The sequence below is a fragment of the Ambystoma mexicanum genome, chromosome 14 (assembly GCF_040938575.1).
Source record: "Ambystoma mexicanum isolate Mex_15411 chromosome 14, UKY_AmexF1_1, whole genome shotgun sequence".
Lineage (NCBI taxonomy): Eukaryota > Metazoa > Chordata > Amphibia > Caudata > Ambystomatidae > Ambystoma > Ambystoma mexicanum.
The window spans coordinates 113205335-113224933 of NC_090940.1; the positions used below are offsets into that span (position 1 = coordinate 113205335).

General features: G+C 44.7%; 1 protein-coding gene across 2 annotated transcripts in view; it reads right to left on the bottom strand.

The window, feature by feature from the left end:
* The window catches only part of SPTB (spectrin beta, erythrocytic), a 524484-nt gene that overhangs the window by 111600 nt on the left and 393285 nt on the right, over positions 1-19599 (bottom strand). For both annotated transcript variants that reach the window (XM_069638664.1, XM_069638665.1), the window contains 4 exons: positions 18654-18917; positions 12280-12498; positions 7813-7902; positions 3061-3339 (listed from right to left, as the gene is read on the bottom strand). In XM_069638664.1, coding sequence (XP_069494765.1) covers positions 3061-3339; positions 7813-7902; positions 12280-12498; positions 18654-18917 — 852 coding nt within the window. The remainder of the gene's footprint in view (positions 1-3060; positions 3340-7812; positions 7903-12279; positions 12499-18653; positions 18918-19599) is intronic.

The window sequence follows — 19599 nt, forward strand, 5'->3', positions numbered from 1 at the left end:
CAGAACACAAACATACCTCACCAAGAGCAGAAACCTGAAGCCACCACAAACTACACAACATCTGCAGTCTCTTCTAAACCAAACAAACTACAGGAAAGAAACCAAATCAGGAGCACACACACCACCTCAGCCTCATGCACAAAACACCACCAAACCATTACCGACCAAAACAGACCGATCACTCGGTGACCGCTTTTTTTTAACTGAAGCTGCCAACAAAACATCAAAGCTCTCTTGCGCTCTAACCCTCCCATACCCCCCCTTCTTTTTCAGATCTGCCAGAGCGCCTGGAGACCATGAAAAGGCGGTGGTGCGTGGTATAAATCACAATGACATAAATAACACCCCTGATGTGTTCCCTGCAGGCCTGATCTATTATGGATATTTTGTAACATGGTCCCTGCAGCCCTCACCTTTCTTTTCTTAAAAAACCCAACAAAGAATGCAAATTGATATGTTTTTACATGCCTATTGTTGTTCTCTATACAGCAATTGGTCATTACATTACATTCATATTTAAAAAAATAAAATATGCCTGGATGCGCCATGCTTGTGGATCTAGCAAGTTGGAGTCCTGTATTTCGTAACTATATAGTGTACTTTAATTAATTAATCTTTTATTATATAAGATCACTTATGTTTCTAGAAGGGGCGCGCTAGAAAAGGATGCTGCAGTGCTCTAAGGGTTCCCTGCCTGCAGCCCAGCAGGGCATTTTAGGGCCATGCAGACTATGACATCTTGCATCAGTGCAGGAATCCTCCTAGTCAAACTCGCTGACTCGAACACTCAAAGTTCTGGGAGTCAGTCCCTGTATCACCATAGCAGTCAGGGGACATGAGATTTCACGTGAATACGTTTGCCTAGGACTACATGCAACCTCCAGCAAAAAAAAAGAACCAAGCCCAGTTGCCAGAGATGGCCCGTCCGGCTAGGCCAGGGGTCTGCAACCTTTGGCTCTCCAGATGTTTTAGACTACAATTCACATGATCTCTCTCTCTATTCACTATGCTGGCTAGGGCGGGTGGGATTTGTAGTTCAAAACATCTGGAGAGCCACAGGTTGCAGACGCCTGGGATAGGCCTTCCTGAAGAAAAGAAGGTCAGCCGCTGGTACTATCGTCTTATGTAGGCTGAGTCCAAATACCTGGAAATTACTATGAAGCCAGGAGGGTAACATGTCCTGAATAACTAAACCCATCCATGAGCTTGAGGATCTGAACAGAAGGGCACTGGTTACCAAGCAACACCCTACTCCCAGCCACCTGACCAAGACCAAAACAGAATTAAGAAAACAGATATGAATCACTGCCCCCAAATATGCATGAGAAGAGGAGCAGCACAACACAAGACCTCTGGGGTAGTCTGCAAGAATCCGTTAGATACAGGAAGACAGGTGAGGTTTCCTGGGCTAGACTCACCCTCATGAAATTTGGACTGTGAGGAGAAAATGAAGTGGGAATGGAGATGCCCCAATTCAATGTATGCTGAAAGAATTACTGCTGAAACAGAGTTTTTAGAGATTCTAATGAGCTGTTGGAACAATCAGCAGCCAAAGGAGAGCCGCTGGCCTCCAGGTGGCCGGGAACGCGGGCCAAATATGGCAGTAATTGCTACCTTTTCTCTCTGGCACAACTCCTCCCCCAAGTTTGGTATTTCTTTCTGTCGCTGTCCCATGTTGATTCCTCCCCACGAATTGTCCCCTGCCCCGCGTCGTGTGAACCAGTCACTCTCCCCAAAATTATCTGCCCGCTCTGCCTCCGCAGCTGGTACATTTACAAGCTCTCACCTGGCCATGCCAGGAGAACAGTGAAGGGACTTACTCCATTCAATATTTCCTATGTTGACCATATGTGTGTATTTATTTATATAAAGAGAAATCTGGCACCGCCACTGCAATTTCCCTCAAAAAAAACTCTTAGCACCCCGGATGAAAGCCCCACGGTGCTAATAGCGATAAACACTGCTTACGAGGGAGGACAGTGCTAGGAAAAGCCCTTACACCTCACAAGGTCCTCACTGTGCCTGGGCAGTCCCTGGTCGGCTGGCGGGCCGCTATCCGCCCTGTCGGCCACCGTACGGAGTATTTATAGCTTTAATAAGAGCCTACAGAGATATCTAGAACACGTACAATAAGATTAGTATCTTCAACAAAGAAAAGGTGAAACCCCCTTGCTGGAAACATTTATGGCAAAAGCATTTGCTGCATTTTCAACGTTATAACCGGTTCTGGCTAATGCTGACCTCGAAAACTGGAGCCGACATTAACCAGTACAGAGGGATAAAAGTCATGGTTATACATTGGGGGGAGGAGCAACGGAGTACAACCCCTTGTTGTGCAAAAAAAAATACATGCTGAAGTAGTTTTTATCAATAATGCATAGCATTGAAGATCCAAGGGTCAGAGTTGCTATTAATCGTTTCAATATATTTTTATAGACCTAGGGGGTCATTAAGAGTAACCGTTCTGGAAAAAATGCAGGTAAAATGGCTTGCACTACCGGCTGTGGCATTCTTTCCGGACCACCTTACTCCGGGTCTACCGATAGGAGCAGTGAACTACCGGCAGGGCCGACCTGCCGGGAGTTCAGGCCCCTACCAGCAGAATAATCACTGAAACTATGGCACCGTTAGCAACAGTGCCGGTGCTTCAGTAGTTCCCATCCTCTTGGACGCCATGGAATGGGAATTTACTGCTGTTGCCGCCACCCGGAATATCCCGGCAACACTGGGCTATCGGGCGCCGGTAACGGTAAGGCGAGTCAGCCGGTAACCCGCCAGTAGAACCGGCGGGTTACCGGCAGACTCTTAATGTGGCCCTTAGTATTTTATTATGAATTTATGCAATGCTTTACAGGAAATATGTATGAGTAGCATTTACACCTTTATCTTTCGGAATTTGTATTTCTTTTCTGACATTATGAAGCCGCCGAGCTAGCATAGGTCCGTTCTAACCTTAAATATATGTTATTGTGTATTTTGGAACACGTTCAGGTGCACAGTGTGGGCATGACCCTGCAATGCTTATAAGATAATTACATTGTAGCTAGTCTTTGAAGTTACCTTTGGTTTCTCATCACCGATCATATTCAGCTGCTGCTCGCAGGTCCATGCCTCAGCGTCCGTGGCGTCCATGTAATACTGCTGGGCCTCCTGCGCTTCTTGCAGGCGTTTCTTTCGCTTTGAGGTTTCCGCTTGCAGTCTGCTCCACAACTCTTGCAACAAGCTCAGCTGTTTGTCGATGTCTCTGAAATCGACATCCGGTTCCGCCCTCATGGCTTCAGCCCTAATGAGCACGTCCTTGATCCGGGGCTGGTGTCCTGTCATTTCATTTTGCAGCGTCTACAAGGGAAGGATCAGCTTTTTACATTTGATGCAATCAGCACCAGCAGTCACCCAAAGCAACAATCATTATCAATCAAATATTCATTGCATTCTGACCCTTGACCATCTTTGCCACTACCATGTCCCTTTCAGAGTCACAAACCACTAACTGGTACCTTTCGATGCCCACGGTACCAGGAGATGGGTTGAAGCTTTATTAGCGAAGGGTTTAATATGTGGGTGTCCATCTTGTGCATGCAGTACTCTTAAATCTAAAATTAACTCTCAATGAATAAGGGCATTTTTTACATCAGGAAGACCATGAAACATGTCACCTTGAGACAGTGCTGTGATAATGATGGTGGGTTTTGAGGGCCGTACCAGCCAGTGATGGCCCCCTAGTCTGCATTGGTTTGCCTAAGCTCGGTGAGGGCCTTCTACAAATACTAAGGGCCGTTACCAGCTGGAACAGCCCTCAGAACCAGTCGGTATCACCATTAGTACCCCTGACTGACACGTAGGAGTGCTAAAGGGCACTTTATTTGTGGGTAATGGCTTTCCCACACAAACAATTGCAAACAAGACGGACACCTGGAAAATAGAAATGGGAGGTCTTGGAAGAGTCTCATTTCTATTTCCTGAGTTGCCATTAGGTGGGTGGTGCTGGTGCAGCGAAAGTGGCAGGTCATTCTTCACTGTTTTTCATGTTTTTGGGGAGCCAGGGAAAAATGAGAATGGGCGAGCTAACTGGAATAGCCGTCCGCTTGCTTGGAATGTTGGTCTTCATCGAAAGATTCGGTATTACCCAAATTGATCTTTTACAATCGACCTTTTGCACAATTGATCTAATTATAGTGGTCCTAATTGACCTTCTGCACAATTGACCTTTATATTATTTTAGTTATTTTATATGTATTGGGTTGGTTTTGGATTATAAATAATATAAGGGGATTGGGTGGGGGGTTGCAGGGGTTTTTGGATTGGGTGGGAGGTTGCGGGGGGGTTTCCCCCCGCATATATGTCCTAATTGACCTTCTAAATTAGGTCAATTCTCCCGAGGTCAATTCTCCCGAGGTCCATTGTTAAAACGTCAATTAATATACAACTTATTTTGAAGCCAGTTCCATATCCACATATGTCAGAAGGAAAATGTATTCCCGTTAAAACATCATGAAATGTTCTTGTTAAATGGCTTTAAAAGTTTTTTTTTTATCAGTAGCCATTTAGTTCTTCCAGGGGCTCGTTGGGTCACTTACTGGTTTCGCTCGCCCCTCCCACGTCTGGAGTAGGCACATGAAGTTAAGGGGGCCATCCTTCCCTCTTGTGCATTATCGTGTTGCTCTCATGGTGGTCTCACACAAGATGGCTGGTGCCATCTTGGTGAAGCAGTCATACGATTGAGGACATCGTCATGCTGCCACAACTCAAGCCACAGAAGGTTTACCAGAAACAATCTCCCGCCATTTTCAGTTGCTGTATGCCCTCTGAAGAGCGCCATCGGCTTCTTGTGCACAAGCTACGCTGCGATTCATGACATCTTCATTACCCACTGCCTTTCTCGCTAAAGGCATCCAGTTCAGGAAGTGTGCAAACCCATCCAGAGAGACTCTTCACTCTCTGGTTAAAGAAAAGTCAGACCTCTCTCTTAGCAAATCCAGCCATCGCTACATGTAGTGGTTTGAGACGCCGACTGCCATGTAAGTTCCGTGCGCCAATCACCCTACTGAAGACAGTAAGGGTTTGTGTATATTACAGTGCTAGCATGGGGCATGTGAAGGCACCAAACATGGACCAGATGGTCTTCAAAGTAGTAAGCAATCCCTTGAAACAAACTGGTGTGCCAAATTGCTGACTTGCAGAAGGCATGCAGCCTTCCAATCCACACACAATCCACCAGTGCCATTAGAAATTATTTTCATGCTTGTTAGCAGCCCCAGCGGGGAAGCCAAGCATTGAAAGATGGGCATGGAGTGGGGTCTACAGGCTCATCGACCATTGCAGATACAATGGACAGTGTCAGAATGCTGGCACTGGCATGATGGACCTCAGTTTACAGTGTTTACAGTCCTCATTGGTATGCTCAATTCTCGTTAACACCTGGGGCGGCCACTACAGCCAATGTGGTTGCTCGGAACACGTGCTGAATCTTTGGTTGTATACTAATTGACTTTTTAACAATTGACATCGGGAGAATTGACCTCGGGAGAATTGACCTAATTGAGAAGGTCAATTAGGACATATATGCAGGGGGAAACCCCTGCAACCCTCCACCCAATCCAAAACCCCCCACAACCCTCACCCAATCCCCTTACATTATTTATAATCCAAAACCAACCCAATACATATATAAAATAACTAAAATAATATAAAGGTCAATTGTGCAGAAAGTTAATTAGGACCACTATAATTAGGTCAATTGTGCAAAAGGTCAATTGTAAAAGGTCAATTTGGGTAATACCTCAAAATACACAATGGTTTGCAGGTGAGCGGGTGAGTTGCTCTTTTAAAGCCTAACCCTTGGTCGGTCACTTAATTAGTGTTGGACCTTTTGAATTCTTTTTTCATGCAATGAATTGCTGCTTGATTTGAATATGAAAAGTTAGAGTCTAAAGCTTGAATTGTGTTTGATCACATATGTAATAAGGCATCCTCAACTGTGTATAAGGTCACTGATAAATTCCCTACACCCGCAGGCCATAAGTGGTTACTTCTTACGGCATTCGATACGTTCATGTTCAGGGTGCATCACTGTGTGTAATTCACTAAGTGACCCCAATCTACACCCACTCCCCAGGTTTCAAACTATAAGCCTCCATTTTTATTCTCAATTTCCTCAACTCTCTTACCTCCACAACCTTCTCGAATCTCCTTTGCTCTAATTTTAAACCGAGCAGCCATTGTGTTAAGTACCTCCAGACAAGGTCAATGTTTATGAATGTTGAATGATGACTAATCATGTAGACCCCAATGATTGCTTGCTTCCTACACATAACTGCCTCGCTTAGGAATTTGGGGTGGGGGAACGCTGCCTCCAAATGCACATTATAATAGTACTTCAAGTCACATTGGCCCCATTTCTGAAAGGGTGCCAATGTTGCACTGGAGGTCAATGTAAACTACACCCCGGACGTACAATACTGCTCACAATCTGCTTCCAAGGTCATAGGTAAATACATTACCACCGCAGGTGATTGCATGACACCTGATATTCTAAACCAAAGAAAAATATGGTCTCCTCAAGTTCTGGTGATTTTCCCCAAGAATAAGATCAGATCTGAGATGGTTTTCAAAGGCGCCACACCCATACGCAGCTGCTACGTTGTGAAGTGTGTGTTCCGAGTAGTCACATCACACTCAAGTAATGACAGGGTTTTTTCCCCACACGGGACCTTTCACTGCCCTCATACAGTATATGTGGCACCGCTGGAAATGCAGAAGATGCCGTATTGCCCACAAAGATATCTAACCCCGGTGGTAATGTTGTGTTGCTAGCAGGGGTCCTGAAGCACAGTGCCGCTAGCATGTGGCATAACCATGATGACAGAAGACCAGTCATTTACCACTGGTGGTATTTCTCACACAATGAGACTGTTCTGATTTGTTGGACAATATAGAGGCCTTCACAAGGTGACTGAACTTTAAAGTAAATTACAATACGCATTTTTATATTGTATTATCTATAATATGCAAGCCCCTCATTTGGTGTGTCCTTTTCTCACTGTCCTATCCTTCCAAATAGCATTTTTCTTGTATCTGTATTCAACCTTACCCCTTAACCTAATCATTGCATACTAAAAACCTTTTTAGGGGGTTTTGTAGTCTTTTTCTGCTTGTGTTTTAACATACATTTTGCATCTTAACTCACACATGTTGTTTTGTAGAGCCTCCATTGTTGAATTTTTTTGGTTCCCTACTGTTGTTTTGAAGTTTATATTTGTGGAGTGGACAGTCTCCATTTCGTGACTAAAAAAGGGGATATTTTTACCTGGCTGTTGGTGCGCACAAAGAGTGGCAGGGTGGTTGCGGACACGCTTTCCTCAGTAAATTCTTAGGGAAGTCGGCTGCCCCTACTGTGCCACTGACACAATTTCCACAGCACATTCTAAGGTGATTACACCCCCCCACAATACTATGGATACACAATCTATATTCTAAATTTAACATCATGGTTAAATGCATAACTACGCACATTGGTGGTTCGCAAAAATACGCTGTGTGAACTTTCGCTGTATACATTAGGATATGGCTTGTGTGATAGAAGAAGAAATAAAACATTGATACAATGTAAATGCGGAACAATACCTGCAACAGGGATTACTGGGCATAGGACGTCAGCCTGTACGCGCTGTTATAACAAGATGGCCGACTCACCCGTATGCTTCACTGAGAGTGCTAGTCCTTACCTCCTTGGCTTCCAGCTGAAACAGGGCTTATTGCAAATGGAATCTGTGACACACAGGCAAGCGCAAACTAGGGATTGCCTTTGCTTACCTGATTCTTCTTCAGCAGTAACTGCACTGTTTGGAGATTGTGCCCGTGGTCTGTGGATTCGGCCAGCGGCAATCTTTCCTGCACCCAAAGCTGCAAGAAAAAGAGATATCAGCAAATGCCTAGCTAGTATGCGTGACTACGCCAGTATCAGTAACACCACAAGACAGTGTTCAGGCGCAACTCAATGGGATGACTCGGAGCTTCATCTGTGATGAGCATACATTAATGTAAACGTATAACACAACAGCCCCTATTGTGGTGGCCTTTGGGTATTAAAACCAGCGAAGGCTACCATGGTAGCATATGTGACCTGTGAGTGATGGGTGGCACGCTTAAAAAAAAAGACTCAGGATCAGATGTATTCACCAAACCAACCCACCACAGAGGCAGCCATTTTGAACATGCCACACCCAAATCTGCAAAGCACAGGGCATCATTACAATTCTCTCCTGCTGTTGTGAATTGCAACATCAACATTGTAGCTACTTGCGCGCTGCAAGGCAAAGGCTTTGGAAACTGGGCAGTGCCCTCTTCCTTGCCCCTCACAGGGACACATGTCAGTGCTTGGCAGGTATTCATGGGTATTCTGGCCAGGGGTGGAGTGGGAGCCAAAAGTGGCCCTGGAACTCTTATTCAATGTGGACCCACACTGCCCACGCGAGAGTAGCTAGAGAACCCAACCCCTCCAAGGTGGGGTTGAGGAGGTTATCCCTAAAAGAACATTTGGAGAACATGGATCCGAGTGGTGCAATGCAAAGCACGGTTGTCCATGTATACGGATTAAAGAGTAGTATAACATGACAAAAACACACATATTAAACCTATTTGTTAAGTGGGGGGAAAACAAACTGTAATCTGTATAACACATTCTTTACTCTAAAGAGCTGTGGGGATCGTGGAGGTGAATGCATGAGAGGGCGCGAGGATCGGAGAAGCAGGCAGCAGCCATCTTTATTTGCTGATGTAGCAGTTAAGACTGCAGACCTGTTTCAGCGTGATCAAGGGGAAGAGAGAAGGGAGGGGAATTGAATTGGGCTCGGTGGGTATGCAGCTCACTGACGCCAGGCTGCATGATTTCCAATTGTGCACGGTCCCGACCTGCAGTCTGGGTGATTTCCGATATCAGGTGTAGAAGATAGCTCAGGGGCAACACACGCTTGTCTTAGAAATAAGACAACGCTGAGCAGCATGGGTTTGAGGCCCGGTCGCACTCTTAGGGGCTGGACTCTGGAATGAAGTGCAATGTAAGAACCCAATTTAATTTTTAAAGATACAGCAAGGGTGATACTAACCCCTAGAAAGAGCACTCATAGATGTTGCTTTTTAACAGGAAGGCACATTATAAGTACCTCCTAGTACTGGTTCTAACCTTCAAAGTGGCTTCAGAGAGACCACATCTGTGGGAAACTAAGCATGAAGTTGCAACAGCTGACAACAGAGAATGATGAAAAGTAACAAGAGTCAATCCCGGAGAGAAAGTGAACTATGTCTGACAGTTAAACTGCTTTTCAGAGCAAGCAATATCTGTCTGACCTGCTAAACTTGTTGATGTGAAGCCCCAGAATTCCTTCAAAGAACCCCTCACTTTTGTGGATGTGGGGAGGGTGTCAGAGGTCTTCCTGCTGAATGCATCCTCCGCAACAGCAGGAAGAGAGTTGCAGGTTTCAGGTCCGTAAGCCAAGAAGACACTGTGATTTGGGTCTTGGGATCTTGGACGTGGAAATCCAGTAGGTGTGTGCTGGCACTTTGGCCCCATCAACATTGTTGGTCTTTTAGGGAAAGTGCAAAGATTCTCCCTGGATACAAAGGGTCCCATCTAGTGCTTCTAAGCATGGTTGTTGTTGGTGCCCATGATATGATAAGTCATTTATAACGCGCATGTACATAAGTGTTTCTAGGCGTGACAAGACAAGGAGGGAGAAGACAGAGGGAGGACAAAACAAACAATCTTACTAGGCCTTGTGTCATTCAGATCGTGCAAGTTCAAGCAACGCAAAGTGCAGGAGGGGGAGAAGAAGGAAGTGCAGGGGAGAGGGAAGGGGGAAGTGCCATCAGGGCAGCATTGCTCTGAGTAAGTGCAGTCAGGGAACCATGGCTCAGGTAAGTTTAAGGAGGCAGGGAACTGTAGGGTTACAGTTACAGCCCCTAAGGACGCAGTAGGCCCAGAGCCTGGTACCCATTGAGACTCTGGGGGTAGCCAGGCAACCAGTCAGTGCAGCGGACAGGAACGTCAGCAGAGGAGAGAGAGAGAGACAGACAGAAAGCAGAGGCGAAAACAAGGTCTTGGTCCCATAAGCAGGGATATACCAGTTTAAGGCAATTGCACATGACTGCATTGGACAAACATACATCTGGCCTTTTATTATATTGTATGATAATTGAGTAGGATCTAGGGCCAGTAATAAGACATTTTGGGGGTCAACTTAAAACAAACTCTGCAAAATGTTTGATTTACAAAGACAAAGTTTTCTTTCCAAAGATGTTGTTTGCAGCACAAACATCTCCAAAATTAATTAGAAATTCAAAAATTGTATTTCCCCTCTCGAACTACTTAAGAGACACAAGTGGGGTTGGGGGAGAGAAGGTGGTGAAAGTGTGCAAACAACCATGCGAATGAAGCATGATGGTTTTGCGCAATAGTTGTGCTCCAGCATTGGGTTGAGAGTTTGAAGTGAAACAGGAGGTGTGGAGCTGCAAGGAGTTTTGCCCCCTAAGCAAAGTGTCATTATGCTGCCCCTTTCCCCTAGGATGAGGCCACATTAATCACGTGTAGAGGCAAATTAGTGCCACTGCCACCTTGCCGAAGCCACTCCGGTCAGCTGCCTGGTATGCTCCCTTAACCAGAGACATTGCTGGCATGGCAGAGGTGGTAGTGGGGGTTACGAGGGACGACCTCCCACACTAATCAAGCAAGGAGGAGCAAACAACAAAAAATGGCTTCCAAAATGAAATTCTATAAATCACTGTAAATACGCGACTGATATCCAGAGTTAATGTTTCGTGTGCAAAATGTCAGCACAAAATCTGTGAGACCCTCACAATGCTGGAGGAGTGGAAGGGATGCACCAGGGTTTGGTCACAAGTCCACCTCTTCATTAACGTTTTCATTAAAAAAAAAGATTTTAAGCGGAGCGCTGTATCTACCAAAATTCCTCAGCCTCATCCAGCGCTTCATTAAGTAAAGATTCTGAGAGGGCCTTTTTCGAAGAAAGAGCTCAGTGACTATTGCATGTTTCATTGAGTTTAGATGTTATAAGCACCAGCGTCATTAGATACTTGATATGTAAAGTCACGTAATATACCATCTAAAGCACTTTTTGAAAGAACAATACTCTTGTTACTCAAAACACAGAAAATCTAGTGGGTACCAAAATCTACAATCTGCATGGCTAGAATGAAATCTGTGCCTGATCGGAATAGATATTCTAAACTAAGATTCCAGTTGATATCATGAATGTTGGAAGACAGGGGTGGTGAAAAGTTTATTTGCAATCTTCAATTGATAAAATCCATTGAACTCATCCCGGCTTGATGTTGCTCTGGCACTTCAATCTTTTGTTTAGACAGACATATTTAGGAATGCTGATATAGGTGAATATTAGATAAAGAGAGGGATTGTCAAGGTTTTGGGGCCTCTAAGGTGATTTTCTGGTTCGAGCTTAAACGCAAGCTGTTGCTTTATATCCTCCACTCCTTAGGTGCTGCCCTGGGATCTCATCCCATACTCTGCACTGCATTATGCTCCAAAAAAGCTTAACAAGGAATGGAGGTAGCAGCCTGCATGAAGTTAACGTTAAAGGGACAATAATACTTCCATATTTTGCAAGATGTTGTAACATCTATCATGTTTTCAATAAGCTTTGCGATGCATGAGGACGAACACTTATATCGAAACAAACACGTTTTGTAATAAATTGAGTGGGCAAAATGTCAAGCATGAAAAATGAAAAACGGACTTGAATTGGATACACATTGCCTCATTACGAGTATGTCGGTGTGGGTATAACATGCCGGTAATTCTGTTTACTGGCACGTTTCTGCACCGGCATACTCCAAGTTTGTTGGTGGGGTGGCTGGAATTACCTCCAGCCAAGCACTGGAGGTAATTCCGCCACTCCACCAGCAAGAATTACTGGTATTATCGGCACTGTTATTACCGGGGCTGGTAATACTGGCAACTCCCCCCATGGAGTCCGGTGGGACTCCATAGAATGGGGAGTAACTACCCTTACTGGCACTTGGAATCTGCCAGTAATTCCAGCAGACTAAGTGCCAGTAACAGTAATTCCGTTTGGTGGTATCTCGCCGGATGTACCGATGGGATACCACCAAATTTGTATTGAGGCCCAATTTTGTTTTTAAAAATATGTTCAAAATGATTACATGTTGAAGTCTGACAGTAGATAATACAGTACTGAATGACATTCGCTGCATCAGACGAGAGGGGGTATTTGACATATCACTTACAGTTTCATCCGCCAAATCCCTGTGCAGTTGGTGCAGCGCCTTCGATGACTGTAGTTTCTTTCTTCTGGTGTGCAAAGGCTCCAAGAGTTGCACAAACTTGGCTTCAATATCCCTCTCCTTCCCATCGATGTGCTCCAGGCCTTCCTTCGGCAGAGGCGGCGCTTGAGATAAAAGTTCTTCCACTTCCAACTTCCGCACACTCACTTGATCCTCCAGCCGCTGTAGATATGCAGGGAACACAGCACTATTTAAGTAATTTTGAACAGTTTGCGAAAGATACATGCTATAGAAGCTGCGAACACATGGCTGAGATGAAATAGGGGTTTTGTAAGCAGAAGAATGGGTGCAAATAGAGAGCATTTCTAAGTCCTAGTGCAGAAAAGGATTTATCATCTGAAGCTTAGACACCTCAGCGAATGATTTCAGATAAATTCTCTTTCCATGACATTGAGACCTTAGGACGCAGCCTCCTCCTTAAAACCACGGCATGTATGTAACTGCATGAGTGGCTGCCACCTCTTTGCCAAGCCTGAGGAACTTATAAACAAACAAAGGCTAGATTGGTCGCTCCAGGCCTTGAGGACTGCACACATGCCAGATTTTCAGGATATCCCTAATTTGTATTAATGAGATAAATGTGCATGCAGTGGTTCCAAATGCATGCATATTTATCTCATGGATGTTAATGAGGGGCATCTTGAAAACCTGACATGTGTGTAGCCCACAAGGCCTGGAATTCGACACCCTTAAAAACATCCTGATCAATGGTGAGCTGATCTGAGCTTCTGGGCATTTCCATGTTGTACTTCTTTATTGGGGTAAAAAGGGGTTTCAACCTGAAACACTTACGAATAGGGAATCATAGACATCGAAGCAGTCATGGATCAGGTTCCATACAAAAGAGGGACAGGTAATTGTGAGGGTTCAGAAATGTGAGATGGACACAAAGGTAAATGTTTTCTCAAGGTTTGCCATTTATTCAAATAAAAAAGGTTTGATAGACGCCTATCTTTCCCTATACTAACAGAGAGGTCCCTGCCTAGCAAACTAAAACTAAAGAAAAATGGCCTACTGTCCACAGCTCTGACCCTCACACTAATACATACAATAAAAATATACAAGGCAAGTATGGCAAATATTTTGTTCAACAAAAGAATTTCTTAATTCGAATTTAAAAATTCTTGAAAACACTCCTTGTGACCAGGGTTGGACTCCCTTCCCCTAGATCAATTCAGGAATACTTTGATTACAGTTCTGATTCAACAAAGTTCTGCTCAAGGTAACAGAAAAGTATTTTTTCAACCACTGTGTCTTTCTCTGGGATACAACAAATGTTTCTTCCACAGTATTTGGTTGATAATTCAAAACAACTTGATGTTTTCCACAATATCTCTCTTGAAAAGATAATTGCCTTTCTTTCACAAACACAAGTTCAAATCAATGTAATTATTCTGTTTTCATATAACACCTTCTTCAAAGGAACTACTTTTAAAATAAAGGTAGCACTTCAACTTTTCTTAATACATAGTCTTGAAGTAAAACACTTTTGTCAGGATAGCAAATCAACGTGTCTTACTGTTGCCACTGCTTGTCAAACAAATGATAAAGTAAATGGATTTTCTTCAACAAAGCTTCTTACAACCCACCTCTTTGCCACAAAGGTATTTTATCAAACTATCTTCTTTCCTGGTCCACTCGCCTGCCAGGACTAACCACTATAAACCCTTTCCTGTTATACTCGCTTGGCAGGAAGAAAAACTCCTACAACTACTTTTAAACAAAACTTTGATGGCAATATTGTTTCCAGAGTTTTCCACACCAATCCCTCTTGGAAAGAGGGTTGAACAACTGCATTTTCATATGGTCTCTCGACTCTTGACAACTTGTGTTCCAGTTTTCCCCAAACTGAGAACGGAATATAGAGGAATTATTCTCAAAGTGCCTCTTAATAGCTTCTAGACAGTTTCTTGACTGATAGCAGTTCAGGTTACAAGCTTCCTCCAGTTGAGATCCCTAAAAGGACGAATTGCACCCTTGTCACCTTTGTATGGTTTCACAGGCTCTTGGCTGTTGGCAATGTGAGAGGTAAGCTTTCCCAAAAGTATATCTCTTATAAGGGGATGTATGCCTTGGTTGCTTTATTGAGGTTCTCTCACAACTTCTTGGCTGGTGGTAAAGCTGGTTATGAGCTTTCTCCAGTGGTAGTATGTTTTTCTTGTAGCTTCTTGACTGTTGGTAATACTAGTTAGAGACTTTCCCCACTGGTAGTTCTGTTAAAGTCGTTTGACAGCTTCTTGGCTGCTTATAATGCTGGTCATAAACTTTCCCCACTGTTATTCTTTCATAAGGGAACTTTCTTCTCTGCCACTTTTGTTCAATTTCTTTACTTATTCAATATTGAGAAAATGTTTTTTGTTTTGATTCATGAATTGTCTGGTGTTCAAAATTGTTATATTGTAACAATGTTCTTGTATGGAGCACCCCGGGTCAGTATTCCCATTTAGCTAACGCACCGGTTCTCTGTGGCTGCTCCGTCTTGCTGTCAGGCTTTGTGGCAGACTTTCAGCATTTAGTCTGCTTTCTCTCTCTCGCCTTTGCAAACCTCCAGTAAGATGCTCGTCAGTCTGACCGCTTTGTTGATCTCCCGCGACTTCACCGACCTGCCGTATGCTGCTCTGGGGGCACATGTCATGCCCCTTGCCAGCCATTCTGATCAGAGGCCAGGGGCTCGTAGGGGTCCTTCCTGGTGCATCTATCCCAGATGGCGTTTTTTGCACAATAGCTAAGTGCACGATTCTGCTCATGAGGGGACCACCATCATATTGGCACTGCGCTTGTGTGGACGGCATGTTCGTCGTTCCATGTATGCGCTGTCCTAAGGGCTACGTGGAAGCTTCTGTTTGCCCTCCAAGCATTCTTTTCACCCCATTGCGCTATATCAGGAACGGAGCCGGTCAGATCATCACTTCTCAAGCTCTCTCCATTGACTTTCCTCAGTTCTGCCTGTCTGCTTTGGGTTCCCCTATCCTGCCTGCCTCGTCAGCCTGTCTGTAATTTCTGCTGAGTCCCTGTTGGTTGTGCTTCTTTGCCTTCATCCAGCACTTCTCAAGTGACCACCTACCTGCGTACCATTCGGATTCTCCAAGGCCTTCCCTGTCAGTGCTTGCACTGTTCTGACGTCACGAAAATCAGGGAAGTGCCATCAGGTGGCATTGGAAGCCGACTCGGCACTGACCCCTGGCTCAGAGCTGGGGGAGGGGGGGTGGGTGTTAGGTTGATTCCCTGCTCTGCAACAACTTCTCAACACCTCCATTGGCAGTCTGGCTTCAAGATCCAAGCAAGAGCCCCAGTCAAGCAGGTATGCAGCACGTCTCCCCTCAAGTTGGGCTTCTTCTTAGTATGCCGCTTCCTGCTGGGCGTACTCTGCAATTCAGTTTGTTTTCACCCTTCATGATGACTTCTGTTGGCGTGCTTCTTACTGTGGCTACTCCTGCGCCTCGGATAGCTTTGGCTTCCTTAGCTACGCCTCCGGCACGGCCTTCAGTAACTCCTTGGTCTTCCTCCTCTTCTTCACCTTTCTTCCACAGCTGTGCCTCATCTTGGGATTTAAATATCCCACTCAGGTACCCTGGTCCTCATTGCCTCTGTGTCCTTCCTCCTCGTCCCAGTATTTCTAGCATTAGGGGAACTGGAATTCATGGAGTATTGTATGACATTAGTTTGTAATTCAGCATTAGAATGAGAACTTCTAATTAAGGCAGAATTATGACAATTCAAGGTTCTCATTTTTAATTCCTGAACCCTTCAGGCACCAACCTTATTCTGTTTAGAAACTTTCTCATGACAGGTTCTTTGGGTATTCATAAGGGAGGGATTGGTACACTGAAAACATGCCATTAGGTGTTTGGGAATGATTTCACTTTCATCCCCAGAAGAAAATGAATATGGAGTCCCTCCCAACTGAGTCACTACTTTCCCTTGACAGCCATCTCCTCCCATGGAGGTTTTGGGGTTTCCCGGTCCCAAATAGGATCTCCTGATGGAATTCCTTCCTTTTCCCATGAATGGATTGGGGAATATATAAAAGAGGCTTTATTAGCATTTATTTGCAGTTTTCAAAGTTAGGAAAGTCTGTGCGAATAATAGTTTCTTCAGGGAGTCTGGGGATAATAGCAGCGTTTATTCTTGAAGCCTTTCCTTGGATTCCAATAGTAACTGGGGTTCGGTGATCCCCTGTACACAAGTTACCTTAATGGGGTGACCCTTTTCCCGACCTTTAAGAGGTATTAAATTGGACTTCAGGCTGGGGTTTGGTGATGACTCCGCTGGAGACATCACATAATGTAGTCAGGGAGGGGAGAAATGCAAGAGTAAGTAGATGGTGGAGCATCTAGGACATGAAGGTGAAGTTTGAGCACAGATTTAAAAGAGTGATTTGTAGGGGAGTTCATAATCTGAGTAGGTAGGGCATTGCCCTCAACCAAGGCAAGGAGGGAGAAGGAGGAAAAGCAGGAGGAGTACAGATTGGACAAGGAACAATGGGACATTGGAGGGTAGAGGAGCAGAGGGTGAGAGGAGGAGAGCAGGTGGAGATTATGCCAGCTAGGTAGGGCGGGAGGAAAGTCATTGATAGATTTGATGATGAGCAGTAGGAATGTAAAGAGTGAATGGCTTCTCATGAAGAGCCAATCGGCATGGAGGTGGTGTTTGGATGTGGGAGAGTAGTGGGGGAGATTACAGAAAAAACGGGTGGCAACGTTCAGGACTTGTTTAAGGAGTAGAGGCTGAGGCCCAAGCAGAGACTGGCACAGTATCCAAGGCAACTAAGAACTAGAGTTTGAAACAGCGTTTTCGCAGCATTGTAAGTGAGGAAGTGTCAGATGTTCCTGTTGTTGAGGAGGTTAATCCTGTCCAAGGTGGAGTTGGCGGTGATGGAGGTGCGGTCACTGTTGGAAAGGAACCCCTAGGTTTCTTGCCTTCAGGGAGGGGGAGAGTAGGCCAGGAGGGAAGGAGATAAGAGATGGAAGGGCAGGAGGGCATTGGATGTAGGGGGTCAGCTGACCCACCTCTTGGAGAACTCAAGCATAAGACAATTTGTTTTTAGTGACAAATCGCAGAGAGGCAGGCTGAAATGTATGATGCTACATCAGGGGTGAAATTAGGGAGGGAGAGAAGATTTGTGTGTCATCTGCGAAAAGGTGGTAGGAGAAATCAACGGAAGAAATCAAGTCTCTAAGGGAGAAGGTATACAGGGTGATGAGTAACAGGTCAAGGACAAAGCTCTGCCAGATGCCAACTGGGATATGGGTCAGGTCAGAGGTGGCCAAGTTCCATGATATGGAGAAGGACCAGCAGGATAGGTAGTATGCAATCCATTTCAGAGCAATGCCTTGGATCCCGAGACCTTTGAGGGTGAGAAGGGTAGAGGAATGATCCACATTGTCAAAGGTGGCTGACAAGTCAAGTAGGATGAGGATCGGGCTAATTTGCGACGGTGAACAGTGGTCTGGAATTTGGAGACATGGGTGAGGACTGTTTCAGTGGATTGATGGCAGCAGAAACCAGATTGCAGAGGGTCACAGTGGTCATTACTGTCTAGTTAGATGGAAAATCTATTGAAGATGACATGCTCAAGAATTCAAGAACAGTGGGGGAGGAGGGATGCAGGTCTATATTTGTTGGGATTGCAAGGGTCCACAGATGGCTCTTTGAGCATTGGTAGGGTAGGAATTTCTCTTTGACCTTCCTGGGGGGAGGGAGGGAGTTCACAGACAAATACTGTGTGGGGCAAAAAAAAGAGAAAAGCTTCAAGGCAGTGTGCCCTCCAAGGTGCTGATATTGATTAAAAATACTACTGATAATAATATAAATCAGCTTACCTAATCATTGATTTATATATCAATGACTAGTATGCCTTTGCATCTTCAAAGCGCTGCAGCTAACAAGGGAATCGTACCAAAATGTCGCCCTCACAATCATGACCGCTGAAAATGCTGACTTTTTTTTTACCCCCCTTACACCACATATATATGTGGGGGGGTATAGAATATAATATTAATATGGGGGGCTCCAGGGGGTCTCCCCCGCATATATCAGTAGTGTAAAAAAAATAAAGTCGGCCCTCGCAATTGTGAGGGTCACAATAATCACATAGATCCCAACAGGTGATATCATTATCCCTACTCAATGCTATTTATTTTAAATAATATGACAGATTAAAAGGTTTAGTGGACCTGCTGGTAGTAAACCTAGTTTCCTACAAATTGCACACACATCCTGGGAGCACTCAATTTCACCCAATTTTCAACCGATCTTTCAATCCTATTTTAGCACTTTAGTAGACATTAATAAATGGTGAACAAAATATGACTTACTTTGTGTTTGTTCAGAAGTTTGTTGACGCTAGTCAAATCCTTCCCGTAGTCGGCAGAGTTCAGCTCGTCTTCCAATTGGCTGATCCACTGCTTGATGTCTGCATAGCTCTGGGCGTGCAGCTCCGAGCGGTTTGCATCAAACAGGCGCTGTGCTTTCTGATTCGTCGTGGACTCCAGCTCCTCCCACAGCCGATGCAATTCACCTAGCCTCTCAGTGACGATTGGCTTGAACTTTGGTTTTCCGGCAGCCAAGTTATTCCCTTCCTTGGGTTAAAAAATGTAGACAAAAATATGTGACTCAACTTCCCTAATTATCCAATTGTCCATAAAATATTCAGATTATTCAATTATTAACTAACACTGTCAAAAAAGTTCCCTATTATAGGTACAAGTAGTCCTATGAATTAGAGCCTCATTACAAGTTTGCCGTTCCGGAATTAATGTGATGGTAATTCCGTTTACTGGCACTTTTACGGACCGGCAAACTAAAGGTTTCCTGGTTTGGTGGCCTGAATTACCTGAAGCATTTAGATCTTGCGACAAAATAATATGATTACCATCAAGCCCGCCGATAAAGGTGAGGCAATTGTAGTTTTAGACACAGATGAATATATCAATGAATGCCTTAGGCACTTTAATAACGGCTGTACGTTAAATGACGGAATCCAAAAAGCTCGTATTACAACATTGCAAAGCCCACTTGCCCGCATTTTGTGATTCGAGTGTTTTAGATTTTGGTTTTTTGTTCCCCACTGTGCCTTTAGTGTATGTGGGGGACACCCCTCCAACCCCTGCAGCCCATAACCGAACTAGGGTAGCGTGGGAACCACCCGCAACCTCTGCTCACCAAGTTCATCATTTTTGGATTAGAGCCTCATTACCAAGAGGTGGAGGTAAGTCAGGCACCTCACTGGCAAAAAACAGCCAGTATTACCGGCACCGGTAT